Raw genomic sequence first — 13046 nt, forward strand, 5'->3', positions numbered from 1 at the left:
ACAATCCAGGGGTTTGGTAAAGTGTACTTACCGATTTTGAAGGGGGAAGGGGTTGTCTTAAGGTGTAGAAAGGACTATCTAGGGAGTTGCAAACTTTGTTATGAGTGGACAGTCACCCTCCCTGCTCACTGCACCGTTTTCTCCTTGCTCAAAAAGGCACCTGGGTCTGAGCAAGGCATTCGAGTTCAGAGATCTCTCTCTCTCTCTCTCTCTCTCTCTCTCTCTCTCTCTCTCTCTCTCTCTCTCACACACACACACACACACACACACACACACACACAAACTGGGCAAAGCCAGAGGGCTGGTACCCAGTCTGGGCGCGCTGGAGCTAAGTAACTGGCCTTTGTTTGTGAATCGGAGCAGTTTGGGGGACATCCTCCGGTCGCCGCGGGGTGCGCGCCTCCGCTGAGTGTGCGGTGCGGTACCCAGCGGTGCGGGGGAGGCTCCACCGCGCCAGCCCAGAGCCCCCGCGCCGCCCCCGCCCGCTCGACGCGCCTGGCGTTGCGCTCTCCACGGAGCGGGCGGCCGCAGCGCACTTGGCTAGGGCTAGAGGCGAGAGGGGTGGGCGGGCGGCTCGGCTGGCGTTGGCGCTCTGCAGTGCAGTGGAGTGTTAGCCCATCTCCCTATATGGTCGGGGATTAGCTAGGCGCTGCTGAGGCTGAGCCAGGAGCCGGAGGAGGAGGAGGACGAAGAGGAGGAGGAGGAGAAAGAGCGCAGCAGCAGTCAGCGCACGCGGAGCTGCTGCCGAGGGAAGCAGAGGCGCCGGAGGCTGGGGCACCGCCGACGCCTCGGGAGCCATGGCCGAAGGGGGAGAAGGAGGCGAGGACGAGATCCAGTTTCTGAGGACTGTGAGTCTCCGCGGCGGGGGCGAGCCCGTGGGCAGGTGGGGAGGAGCGCGGAGCGCGGCGAGGAGGGGCTGGCTGCGCTGCGCCGCGGTGCGGGGTGCCCGGTGACCGGTGCCGGGCGCTTTCTCCGCACCCGCGGGCTGCAGAGGCGGACCGGCCACCTACCGGAGGGGCCGCGAGGGGCTGCGTGAAAAGCGCACCATCTCCTGTCTCCCCCTTCTTCCCCTACCGCCACCTCTGCCCCAGACCCTCCACTTAGGACCGCTCGCTCTCCAGGCAACTTGCTACTTGGTCTGAAACCTTTGATACCCAAACTTCAGCCGGGGTTTGTTCACGGTTGTCCTGACCCAAAAGATGGGCGTTGGAAGCCCTTCCCCTGGGGTCGGCCCTCTGACACCTCCACACTCAGCGCCAGCCCCATACCTCTTCCAAGGCGACCCACGCACCGGGGAACCGCCGGAAAGGAGCCAGCGGGGCAGCGGGGAGCGTGGAGAGCCGGGTCGGAGAAGCGGGTGCAGGCGCTTGGTCCCAGCCCTGGGATCGCTCGGAGGGGAATTCACCCAGCGCTGCGGGTCTCGTGTTAAGCCCCACGCCGGCAACTGCTGCTGGAGGCTGACTTGACTGCCTGTCTGCCCTGTGTTCCAGAGCTGTGGCTTCTGCTCCTGTCTCCCGCGAGCCCCGCAGGACAGGGAAACCCCAGTCAGCGGCTCCGCGTCACTCAGGTCCCCTCCTTGGCACCTGAGGGCGCTGCTCTGTCCCAGATTTGGGGGTGGGGGGGCGAAGTCTGTTGCAGCCACACCAGCCTTGCCCTATAGGAGTTAATGCAAAGCGTTTCAAGGTGGATGGCCACTCGGAGGGGTTGGGGCATTGGAGATGAGTCCTAGCGCTGATTTCAGCCAAGTGACCTTGAGCAAGTCGCATAATTCGCCCTACTCAGCCTCAATTTCCTCATGTGTAAAATAAAATATAACTAGCGTTTCAGGGTGATACGGATTAAACGATATCGTGAATGTCATAATGTTTTGTAAATGTAAATTGCTCTGTAAGTCTTAGGTAATTTTATATGCACTGCCTAGCTCTCAGGAATTAGGATGAAATTCTTTCTTTCCCCCTCTCACTCCTCTTTAAGGGTGTCCCTCCTCCATGACCTGGTCTTTGAAGATCACAACTTACTTCTTGTCCATCTTTTGAACCACTCTCCTCCTGTAGAAGTGCTTCATTCCAATTCTCTACAGTTTCTCTTCCAAACATGGTTCCTTTGTCAAAGCTGGGAGTTGGGTCTTATTTGGGGGGGTATGCAAGTGCCCATCACCCTGCTGGTACTACTGAGTGGCTAGAGTATTCCTCTCTTCATCCTGGGTCTGACCTGCAGACCCATACTCCATTCTCATCCCTCACACTGCACACAAGATGGCCCCACAGTTGCAACTCATGACAACTGTATTGTTTTAAAGCTACCTGCTCCCCTCAAAGCCCCATGAAATCCTTTGGCTGTCCCTCTGACAGGTGTGTTTAGTAGTGGATGGGTGGCAGTTCAGGGACTTTCTGCCTGTGTCCTTTGTGATTAATCATTTCTTCTGCTTATTATTAATGATCTTCTAGGTATTGTTGCTTAAAGAAATTCTCTTCAGACAGAAAGGGTCAGTGTAGAATAGATGGCCGAAGGAGTTGGGGCTTAGGAAGGTGATGGTTTTCTTGAGATCCTTATCTCAGGCATTTCTCTTGGCTTCTGAGCCATCTTTCCTGACTTTTTCTCTCTATCTGGCAGTGTAAGGTTTTTTTGTTTTTGTTTGTTTTTTGGTATACCTGTAACCAAGGTTTATTATAGCAGTGGTTCTTAAGCTTTGTGTCCTGGGCTTCCTGCCCTAGAGATCAGAGCTGGTGGACCTCTTTTAAAGCACACCCATGACTGCCTGTGGGATTTAATGACCTAGGTTAAGAACCCCTGTTGCAGAGAACTGCATATCAGTTATGGCTTAGAGTGAGTGCTACCGTTAGCCATGGGGCAGTGACTTCAAATGTGGCATTATTGATTCTTTTCCTTCTAGTTATCACCTTACATATTTTTAAGGTGTATTCCTCATTTCTTCACCCTATGAGGCACCTTAACATCTTCAGTTTTAGCTTACTGAGAAGGAAATAGGTGATGAAACTGAAGCACAGGAAATCAAGTGACTTGGCCATAGTTGTTGACAATTTATTGGTAATTTTCATCATACAATGTTAAATTACATTCCTGCTGGAGCCTGGCATTGAGCATTATGCCAGATGTTATATATAGTCTTAAGAATATAGAGAAGAACTGTAGCTTTCTGAGCTTGGCATCCTCCTTCTTCATCTGTGAAAAATTAGACAAAATGATTTATCAGAACCCAATAACCATAAGCTTTTTATCTCTGCCCAAAATTTTGACTTTAGGGTAATTGGAAACACCAGGCTTGTGCTAGCTGTGGGATTTTTCTCTCCTCTGAATATGTCTGGGTTAGGGAAGCTATTTCACTTTGAACTCACTCAGTTACCTTTGCCTTAGGCTTTCTTTCTCCTCCTCAACACTGTTAAAAGCATTTTGGCAATGTGTTAGTCATATATAATACTTCCTCACATCAACATGGTCCTGGATGGGAAGGTGGCTGATACTTGACCGTGGAATAGAATATCTTTGTGACCATGAACTTTAAAGGATTGCCATCCTAGAGAGCAGAAGCTGTTAACCTACTTACAAAAAGAAGACCATACAATAGCATTATGCCACAGGTCCTAATCAAATTGTTGGTGTTTGTAGTGTCATGTTTGTTATAATAGTGCCAAAAATGAAAGCAGCTAGAACTATCGATAGTGTGAGATGAGCCAGAATTACTGCAGTAATCACTCTAGGTGTGTGTGGTGTGGCTTTAGACACTTATTTGTGGTAGTGTTTATTCTGGTTATCTCCTCTGATACATTTGGAAGCCCAGCCTCTCTTAAGTAGGAAACAAGACCTAAACAAGGGCTTTGGAAGCTTAAACACATATTAACTAAATGCTACTGTACCTCAAGCCTTAAGGAGGCAGTCTAAAACTAGATACCCTCTTCTGGCCTTCTGAAATCACTAAAAGTCATGTATGCCAGTTAGAATCAGGCAGACAGACAGATAGAATCTTTAAGGCTAAAATTCTCCCTCCCACTGCTGCTGGCAGTGGCATCCTCTTCTCTTCCGATTGCTCTTGCTGACGTAGCCAGTGTCATTGACGTGGCTCTGAAGCTGCTCAGAAGCAGATAAACCTGCCAGCCGCTGATCTGAAAGCAAGAAGTTATGGTGAGAAAAGTGACAATTACCCTATCTTCAGACAGTCGGTGGAGTGCCTGGCACCACATTCCACTTTAAGAGTGCCAGGAGAAAACTTTTCTCTCCCACTTTTCTCCTTAGACTACAGTATCCATTTTAAAAAACAAAACAAAAGAAAACTCTAATCCTCAGCTTATTGTTTTTAAAATACCACAGTATTCTCCTTGCCAACTGCCTTTCCACCACAATATTAATTGAAACAGAACTCAGAGTGAGATAGACATTTGTTTGCATTAGTTTCAATTAAAGGTTGGTTATAGACAGCCTAATTTAGCCCTCCCTGTAAAAAGTTGTCCTCCTTCATCTAAATATGCAGCTCTCGAGGGATGAGAAAAGGCACTTGGGCTGAAAATCAAGGATTGCTCCCCTGTCTTGGGTTCCTCCCTACAGGGCGCCTAAGACAAATTCTTGAATTTGAGCTGAAGCACTCACCTGAGCTCACGTCTCTCGTCCCTCCTCAGAGCACATTGTCTTGGGTTGGAATGACAGTGAATTTATACCTGGTGGTTTATGGATGCCTGCTTTCATCTCCCCGAAGCAGAGTCCATTTACATAACAGCTGCATGAAGCCTGTGTTTTGGCAAATTTTCCTTAAGGAGATAAGGGAAAGGAGGTGGACACCCTCCTCCAGGCTCTGGATGCTAGTGCGTAGCAATGGAAGTAGTGCTAAAATGCAGACACCAGATACCCAGACATACAGTGTGAGTTGTTGTAGAGCTGAACTGTAAGCTCTACTGCTGGGTTAGGTTTGAGGGTTAAAATGACAAAACTCAGAATATTCCCACACTCTGAGCCTCCCAAGGTCACTTCAGGGCTTCCTATGTTCTCAGTCTCTTCTCCCTTGGCATCTCAGAGCTTATCTGATTAAAGACCCATATCAGCCATGCTGGACACACAATATTCCCTCCTTTCCAAGGAAATGTTCCCGGGGACATGAGAAGGAAGCTGAGTCCTTTTTTTCCCCAAAGCAATTAACTCGAATCAGAAAGGCCGCATCAGGACTAGAGGGGTGGTGGCACTTACCTTCTCTGCTAAGGCAAGATTGCCATGTCCAGGGTTGTCCTAAGGATTTTAAGCTGCTGAGCTCCTGGGGAAGGAAGTGGTCATGAATGCAAGCTTGGAAATATTTGGAATGCAATGTGACCCACTGTATAAGGACTGAGGTCAAAGGATAGCTCTGCAGTTGAAGAATGTGTGTCTGACATCGTGCATATTTTTTCTCATGCTACTTTGATTATTAAGCAAGGATGAAGGCACAAGTGAAATATGTTATTTAACAATTTTTAATATTGGTTTCTCCAGCTCCTTAGGGTTGATCTGAGGGCAAAAAAAAAAAAAAAAATGGTGAAAAAGAATAGAGTGGGAGGAATGTATCTGGAGAGAAAAATACTCTGATAATTATTTTTGAGGGATTTGTATTTAAATAAGGCATAGCTATCTGTGCTTATTTGCCTCTCCTTTATGTTATTTTTACGCCTTCATGGAAAAGAATCTTTATTTTATAATTTGACTTTTTCTTTACCTTACTACTTAAAGAATTTTTAATTTAGAAGCCATCAACTCCATCATCTAATTGACTTGGCATTCTTCTGAATGATCTTTACCAATCTTAAGTACAGGCTTAGGTGGTCCTAGGTCTTAAGAACCCAATACTTTAGCTAATTTCCCACAAGTTCATAACAGTATAAACCTTTCTAAATTAGATCTGTTCTTTAAGCTACCCTTAATACAAGATTTATCCAGTAGGAGTGGGATGCTGTAATAAAAAAAAAATTGAGCTTAGAGGCAAGAATTCTTATTTTTAGGTCTAAATCACTATGACCTTCCATGAGTCACATAAGAAAACTGAGGTTTCATTTTTCCCACTGTATGGAGATAGAATCTGCATTAATAGAAGTGTTGTGAGAGGCTATAGTCATTTCAAATGAGAGCCATATTACCCCAAATTAGTGAGTAAGTTGTGTTTCATAGGGTATTATCATTGTGTCTCTCCTGCACTAGGAAGTCGACCCTTCTTATCATCAGATCTTGTTGGAAAAACACCCCAGTTGCCCCCATCTCTAATGTGGTCTTTGTTGCTGGTCCTTCCCTCCATCCCAGAGTGGTTGGACAGCCTCCAGTGTTGAGCTTACCCCAGGATTTCTGGGCAATTTCTTCACTAAAGCCAACTACAACTATTCTTAAACTATTTGATTAAAAGACTTGGTAAGTCCAATCTGTGTATGCAACAGCCTTCAAAAGGCCAGGTAGGCTCCTCCCAGGATCCCAGCCACCAAACGGAACATTCAGAGTTATTTTTTTGTCGTCTCAGAAAATTACCAAAGCTTCTGTTTCCCATAGGACTGCCTTTTCTTATTGAATCCCGTAGCTCTTCCTTTCATAGCTATCTTTCCTATTCCCCCTCCTGTTTCTTTTATGAGCCCATTTTTTCTTTTGCTTAAAGCATTGGGGACCTGCTTTCCTGTAAAACCAGAGCAGCTTTTCCTCCCAGGGATTCTGCTACTTTAGTCATGTCTGCTCAGGGTGTCAGGGCCTTTGAACAGTTCCTTGTGGCTGCACCTGGATGAAGCAGATGCTTCTGGGGTGGGGAGTACAGCCAGTGGTGACGTTGTAGGGCCACAATTCTCCCTGGGGAGCCATGCTGGGTCCTCTAGGCCACCAGGCTTCAAACAAGAAGATGGTGTCCTCTCAGCCATCTTCTTGTTTGGAAGCCAGTGGGGGTATTTTAGGGACAAAGACATTTCCAGCCACTGCAGTTTCCTTTGGTTCAGTGAATTTTGCCATCATAGCACCTCTTCAATTCAGAGAGAGGGAAGAAAAAGTGCTGGCACCTCAGCCCTGATCCTGCTACAGGGATGAGCCTCTTGAGATGCCAAGATTATTTTTTTCTCTTTATGTCATTCTGATTCCCGGTAGTTAGAATTAGAAAACAAAGTTCAGATCATCTCTGAGACTGATGATGCAGTATTCCAAAATAAAAGAGCTATACCTCCTCTCCTCACATGCACTTCTCCCCTCCTCTGGCTTAGAGTACATTGCTGACTATACAGTCATACACTGGGCTATTGTCCTTTGTGGTGGGGCATAGCTTTACAAGGAGGAGACACTGAGACACCAGGACCTTCTTTTTTCACCCTCCACCTCCCTAGACAGTGAACTCCTCATTGATTTCAGGTCTCTCGGCTCCTGCACAGGCTTGTCTGCTTGAGAAATCTTATTCTTATTGGATTCAATGCCCAAGAAGAAGGAAAGCAAGCACTCTCCTAAAATCAGATTACAAAGAGATTCAGAAATTACACTCAACATGAGCTCTTCTCTCTGGGGTGACAGCTGCTTGCTGTTGCTTACTTCAGAGTGCAAAGGAGGCAGAGAGAGCTTGGGAGACAGAGCTGCTGCTGCCTGTGCAGAATTGTACAGGCCATCAACAGGTTTTCTACTGAGTTCCGTTTTAAGTGGTTTCATGCTATAGGAAACAGCCAGTGTGATGACCAAGGCAGCACATCTGTAAGAAAAGTGTAGGGATGAAAGTCTGGGTTGGCATCAGTGTTATTGTGACCCATGTAGATATCCAGAAGGATATCTTTCTCCTTGGTTTTTCTTTGGGATAAAGCACTGTTTCAAGAAATTCCCCTTATTAAATTGATGAAGTGCAAAATTGTTAGCTCAGCTGGTACCATTAATGATTAGCATCATTAACACCTGAGCAGAGCCAGTTCCTGAAGGAACTGGATTGGTGAAAAGTGAGAGCACATGGGAGCGCTGCTGAGAGGGGCAAGCCTGAGTAGGGCACTGCATTAGTTCTTGGGGAACCCTGAGTAGAAAAATATGCATCAAGGCACAGGAATCTGGGTTCTGGAGATGGTGGTTCAGACTCCATCTTTATTTAGACCTTTGAGCAGAGGAGAAGCTTTGAGTTACCTGGGAGAAAGTGGGCAACCTTCAGGCATTCAGAACAGCATTATTCACAGTCAGGACTGGTGCTAATACATACTTAGTTTTAGATAATCCATAATTAGAAACAACAGTAAGATAAAGTGACTCTATAACAAAATGAGAACTAAGGTGCCTCCTTTCTAAAAGTAGAAAAGTGTTTAAGAGACAAAACCTCATGATCAATTATTATATTCATTGACATGTCACTCATACTGATCCCAAGCAAGTACTCCAGAGTCCCTGAAACCAATTCAAAACAATTCCTACGGCAAAAAAGGGAAAGTGCTAAGGGGAGCTGCTTATCCCCTAACAGCAAATAGGAAAAGCACTCACTGGAAGGTACAGGCATTGCAACTCACCAGTACTGGCATCAACTCTGAAAATTTCACAGTTGAGTTCTCTAATGGGGCTAGGCAGAGAGAGCTAGTCAGCAGGATTACAGGAAGGAATGGAAAGTTCTCCATCAATTTTGGCCCGTAAATGTCCACAGTGTGAGAAGTATTGATTTGAATCGTGGTGTCTATACCATGGACCAGATCCAAACTATAAATACTGCTGGGGCAGGAGGAGAGATTCAGCTGGCGACCACACCATATTGAACCAGAAGCTGAATCCAAGAGATCAGATCAAAATAGGGCAGCTGATCCTGGAGCCCCTCCTAAGTCCCTTCTCAGTCATCCGGGACACATGGCCATTGTTTGGCATTAGGGCAGTGCTTTTCCTCCAAGTAATCCTTTTTATTGTCCAGGCTGGCTGGAAGAGAACAGTTTAAGAATAAACTATAGAAAGGTCTTGAACAAATCTCATCTCTTTGAAAGAGGCATTTTAGGAAACATAGCAAAGAACATACCAGTCAAAAGAGGGGAAAAGTCAGAGGTAAAGCATTTGCTATATTTGGCAGCATTTCTATTGCCAGATACCTGTGGGATTGTCTGCTTTTCCCAGATCTTCGTTCATCCATTTGTAAAGGCATGCTAATAATTAATGACTACACCTCAGAGATGCCTTAAAGGAACTCCAGATTTCCTCCAGGAGAACTAGATATGTAAGTATGGAGAAGGTAGCTTGGAATAATAGTTGCCCTATTCCCTGAAAATGCTCCTGTCAGCCTAAAGCATGAGCCATACATTATAAGCTCCAGGAACACAAGGTTCTTAAATTTGGTTTACTCTAAGTCCTCAGGTACCTATAGATTGGAAGGTTCACAAATCTAAACACTTCTGGGATCAAGTAGGTAGCTAAATGTGTGAATCGGGCTTTATTTGCAAATAGAGGTGGGCCTGATCTGCACATTCAGATAAAAAAATTCTCAACACAGCCAGTCAAGCACAACACATTTGCAGCAGGATTCTGAGCTGCCTGCCAGTGTGCAGCTGTGAATGAGCACTCAGAATCCGTTTGAATGAATGCACTGCCTAGAATGCATGAATATTTTCATGATAGGATCAGGCTCACAATACACATCATGGTCGTTGGATAAAAATGTCAACATAAAAGTGTATCATTTATCACAAGGTATAAAAGAAAGACTGGCAGGCAGACAGATTAATGGGCTTAATAAAAGATAGATTTTATCATGAAAATGAATTCAGATTTTGCTAGTCTTTAAAACACCATTTAAAATTGTCATATGGAAATAGACATTATGAAATTTAAAGAAAGCAGATTGTCCATTCAACATGGTTGATCAACTACTCTCCACTTAGCCTTAAACAAGTTGCTGGAAGTTACATAAATGAAAAAGACATTGTAATGTTTGTTGTTTTTGACAGCTCAGGGTCAAGAGGGAGCCCAGACTTATTTTGAGGTAGCAAGGATATCAGTCACTTTAGGTGACTTTATAACAATTAATTTAACTTTTCCATGCTTCTATGGTACAAAAATTTTCCTGTTGAAAGGTATGACCTGGAGGAAGTTTCCTTACTTCTGTGCTTGTTTCCTCGTGTTAAGTGAGGGTAATAATAGTGCCTGTCTCAGAGGGTTGTTGCGAGGATTAAATGAGTTAGTCCATGTGAGGCACTTGGAACAGTGCTCAACATATAGTAAATCCTCAATAAATATTATTTATTAATATTGTCTCAACAAAAACAGTGTAAACATTGACATTAGTCACACTAGCTATTCCAAATGTCATTGCACAGTCATTTTATTGTTGGAAAGTACAAAGTGAAAATACCATGTGATTAGTCCATAGTCTTAATTCCTGTTATTCTGCTTAACTCTAAATATGTGCAGGCTTTGTGAATGGAAATGAGCCTGCAATGGTCACAGCCTCAGGAGTACAGATTGACAGGTCAGTTCTCTGAGTGTCTACTTTGCAAAGCCTCTTGATGCAAATGCTGATTGATTTTTCCGCGGGCAATTTTAAATTGCTCATGTTGATAGATGGGCAACATGATTTGGAGAACCCTCAACTACACAAAAATTCATCATCTGGTTTGGGGAGACACTTTTTACAATTTATGTCTTAAGTGTAGAAGATAACCTCTCTGTGAATTTACTGTATTTCTAACAACACAAGGTCATCCTGCTGTAAAAATCTGGCTATTCACCTTCTCTGATCCCTTTTCATATCTAAGGAAGCAAAGCCTGGACCTAAAGTAAAGCTTGATTGCCACATACTTCACTGCCCTCTCCCCTGAGAGCTCCTGCTGGGGCAGTTGTTCAAGCCTCTGATTCTTTCTCCCTCCTCTCTATCAAACCTGATTCCTGTCTTTTTTCCCTCTGCTTTTCATGGAATTAAAATGGATCATATTGGTTATTTAACCCTATTTAAAATTTTCCTTCCCTGGTTGAGAGTAGATGCCTATTAAGTTAAAATGCTCTGCTCCTTAAGTGACAGGTGTGTAGAAAGGCACATGGACAGGCTGATGGCATCTTGTTTTTGATTAGTTCGGATCACCTTAATTGGCTCTTTATTTCACTCAGAAATCTGGTCCCAATCACTGAAAGCTTCATTGGACTTATGATTGGGAAATTTAATTAAAAAAAAAGAAAAAACTAAAGCAAAATTTCTTCAACTAATAGAGAATAGGTGGGCTTTTGGTTTCCTTAAAGAAAGGAGATTCTTCTGGCGCTGATATCTGAGTGTTTCACCAGCACATTTAACATTTTTAGTTGTAAATAGAAAAGTGAAGGCTATGGATGAATTATTTCATTGATTCCAGCCTCAGTTTCCTAATCTATATAGAAAGGTGAAAATTTTAACTAATTCACGGAGGAGTCATGGTAAAATGATCAGACCTGCGATTCTCTAGATCAAGGCTCTATTCTATTACTATTTGCTGCTCCCTTCTACTCAGCATCTAATTATGCCCAGCACTTGAGACTGCCCTCCAAAAGTACATTTTATAAATTGTAAAATGCTACAAAGATGTCACGCATGCATGTTAGAATGTGGACAATGTTGACATCTGATTACATATTGTGTTAGGCCATTCTTGGTTTGCCATAAAGAAAGGTGTAACTGAGAATGGGATTTATAAAGAAAAGGGTTTAATTGGCGCAAGGCTCTGCGGCTGTACAAGCATGACATTGGCATCTGCTCAGCTTCTGGGAAGGCCTTGGGGAGCTTTTAGTCATGGTGGAAAGGAAAGCAAGAGCAAGCATGTCACATGGCCAGAATAGGAGCAAGAGAGGGAGTATGTGGCAGGAAAAGGTGCCACACACTTTTCAACAACGAGATTTCACAAGAACCCTCTGTCTAGATATCACAAGAACTTCTATCATGAGAACAGCACCAAAACATGAGCAATCCACACCCATGACCCAAACACTTCCCACAGGGGCCCACCTCCAACATTGGGGATTACAATGCAACATGAGATTTGTCAGGGACATATAGCAAATTATTTCACATGTATAAAGAGCCTGCTATTCTAATTAAATACATTCCAGATCAAAGTTACTCTGACATATTTGTTTTCGTACATAAATTTTATTATATTGGCTGACCATTAGGTCTGATGGTACACAATTCACATAAATGACTACAATCTATATAAGTGTTGTCTATTCAGAACAACTTTTTATCCATTGACTATCCTAGTTCTCTCTTATTATCGATCTTAAAGTTGATGGTTTCTCTGGAACCACATCATTTTCAGGTCACCATTGTCACCATTGTCATCTGTATCAGCATCACTGTCATGCGCAATTCTGACAAGAGAGTGGTTAGGAGCTTACTGTAAGGTAGACATGAGTGTGAATTGTGAACTTATCATTTGTGTTTGTAGACCTGTAAAAAGCATAATACCTGGCTCATGCTAGGCATATTTTCTCTTCTGTACTATAATATATGAGATGATATTTAACACATATTTTAATGGCAGAGCCTACTCCCCAGTGGCTGAGGAGTCTTCCTGCCAGAGCCCCAGCACCCATGCTCAGACCATACTTTAATGAGCCACCTGGGATCCTGAAGCAGCTGCTCTTCAATGATATGGGGTGGGGTGGGAGGGTGGTAGAAGATGTACTTAAACTGTTTATTTACTACAATTTCTAACTCAATTAATTGAGAAAAAAGTCTAAGTAGCTCTCCCACCTGCACTTTGGAAGCCTTAGCCAAATGAAAACTTGTGGGTGTGCATGCATTTGTACTTGATTTTTTAAACATGTGAAGGTTGCAGTCCAAGTTATGCTTTTAACTTAACCACAGCCTGTGCTTGACTCCCAGCTGTTTGGTAGGTGATAGCTTTGACTGTCTCCTGGGCTTTGCTCTCGTCTCTGGCTATTCTAAATGCATGCCACTTGTTCACATCCTTGTGAGGCCTATGGAATACACATGAGAGGGCAAATAACTCACAAAGCTGGAAGAGGATCCCAGATCTAGTCTGAATGGCACAAATTAAATGCAGATTAACAGGCAGGTTTATTGAGATTTTAAAGAAAAGAGTTAGGGTTAACCTTTCTCTAGCCCACAGGTTAGGTATAAAATGGGCAGG

General features: G+C 44.2%; 1 protein-coding gene across 12 annotated transcripts in view; it reads left to right on the top strand.

Moving 5' to 3' along the window:
• Positions 1 to 721: 721 nt before the first annotated feature.
• Positions 722 to 13046, top strand: part of RYR3 (ryanodine receptor 3) — a 572638-nt gene continuing 560313 nt past the window's right edge. For all 12 annotated transcript variants that reach the window (XR_013521058.1, XM_054240576.2, XM_054240580.2 and 9 more), the window contains exon 1: positions 722 to 848. Coding sequence is in view for 11 of the 12 variants with exons in the window: in XM_054240576.2 (XP_054096551.1) it covers positions 798 to 848 (51 nt within the window). In the remaining variant the exon portion in view is untranslated. The remainder of the gene's footprint in view (positions 849 to 13046) is intronic.

The sequence above is a fragment of the Callithrix jacchus genome, chromosome 8 (genome assembly GCF_049354715.1).
Source record: "Callithrix jacchus isolate 240 chromosome 8, calJac240_pri, whole genome shotgun sequence".
Taxonomy (NCBI): Eukaryota; Metazoa; Chordata; class Mammalia; order Primates; family Cebidae; genus Callithrix; species Callithrix jacchus.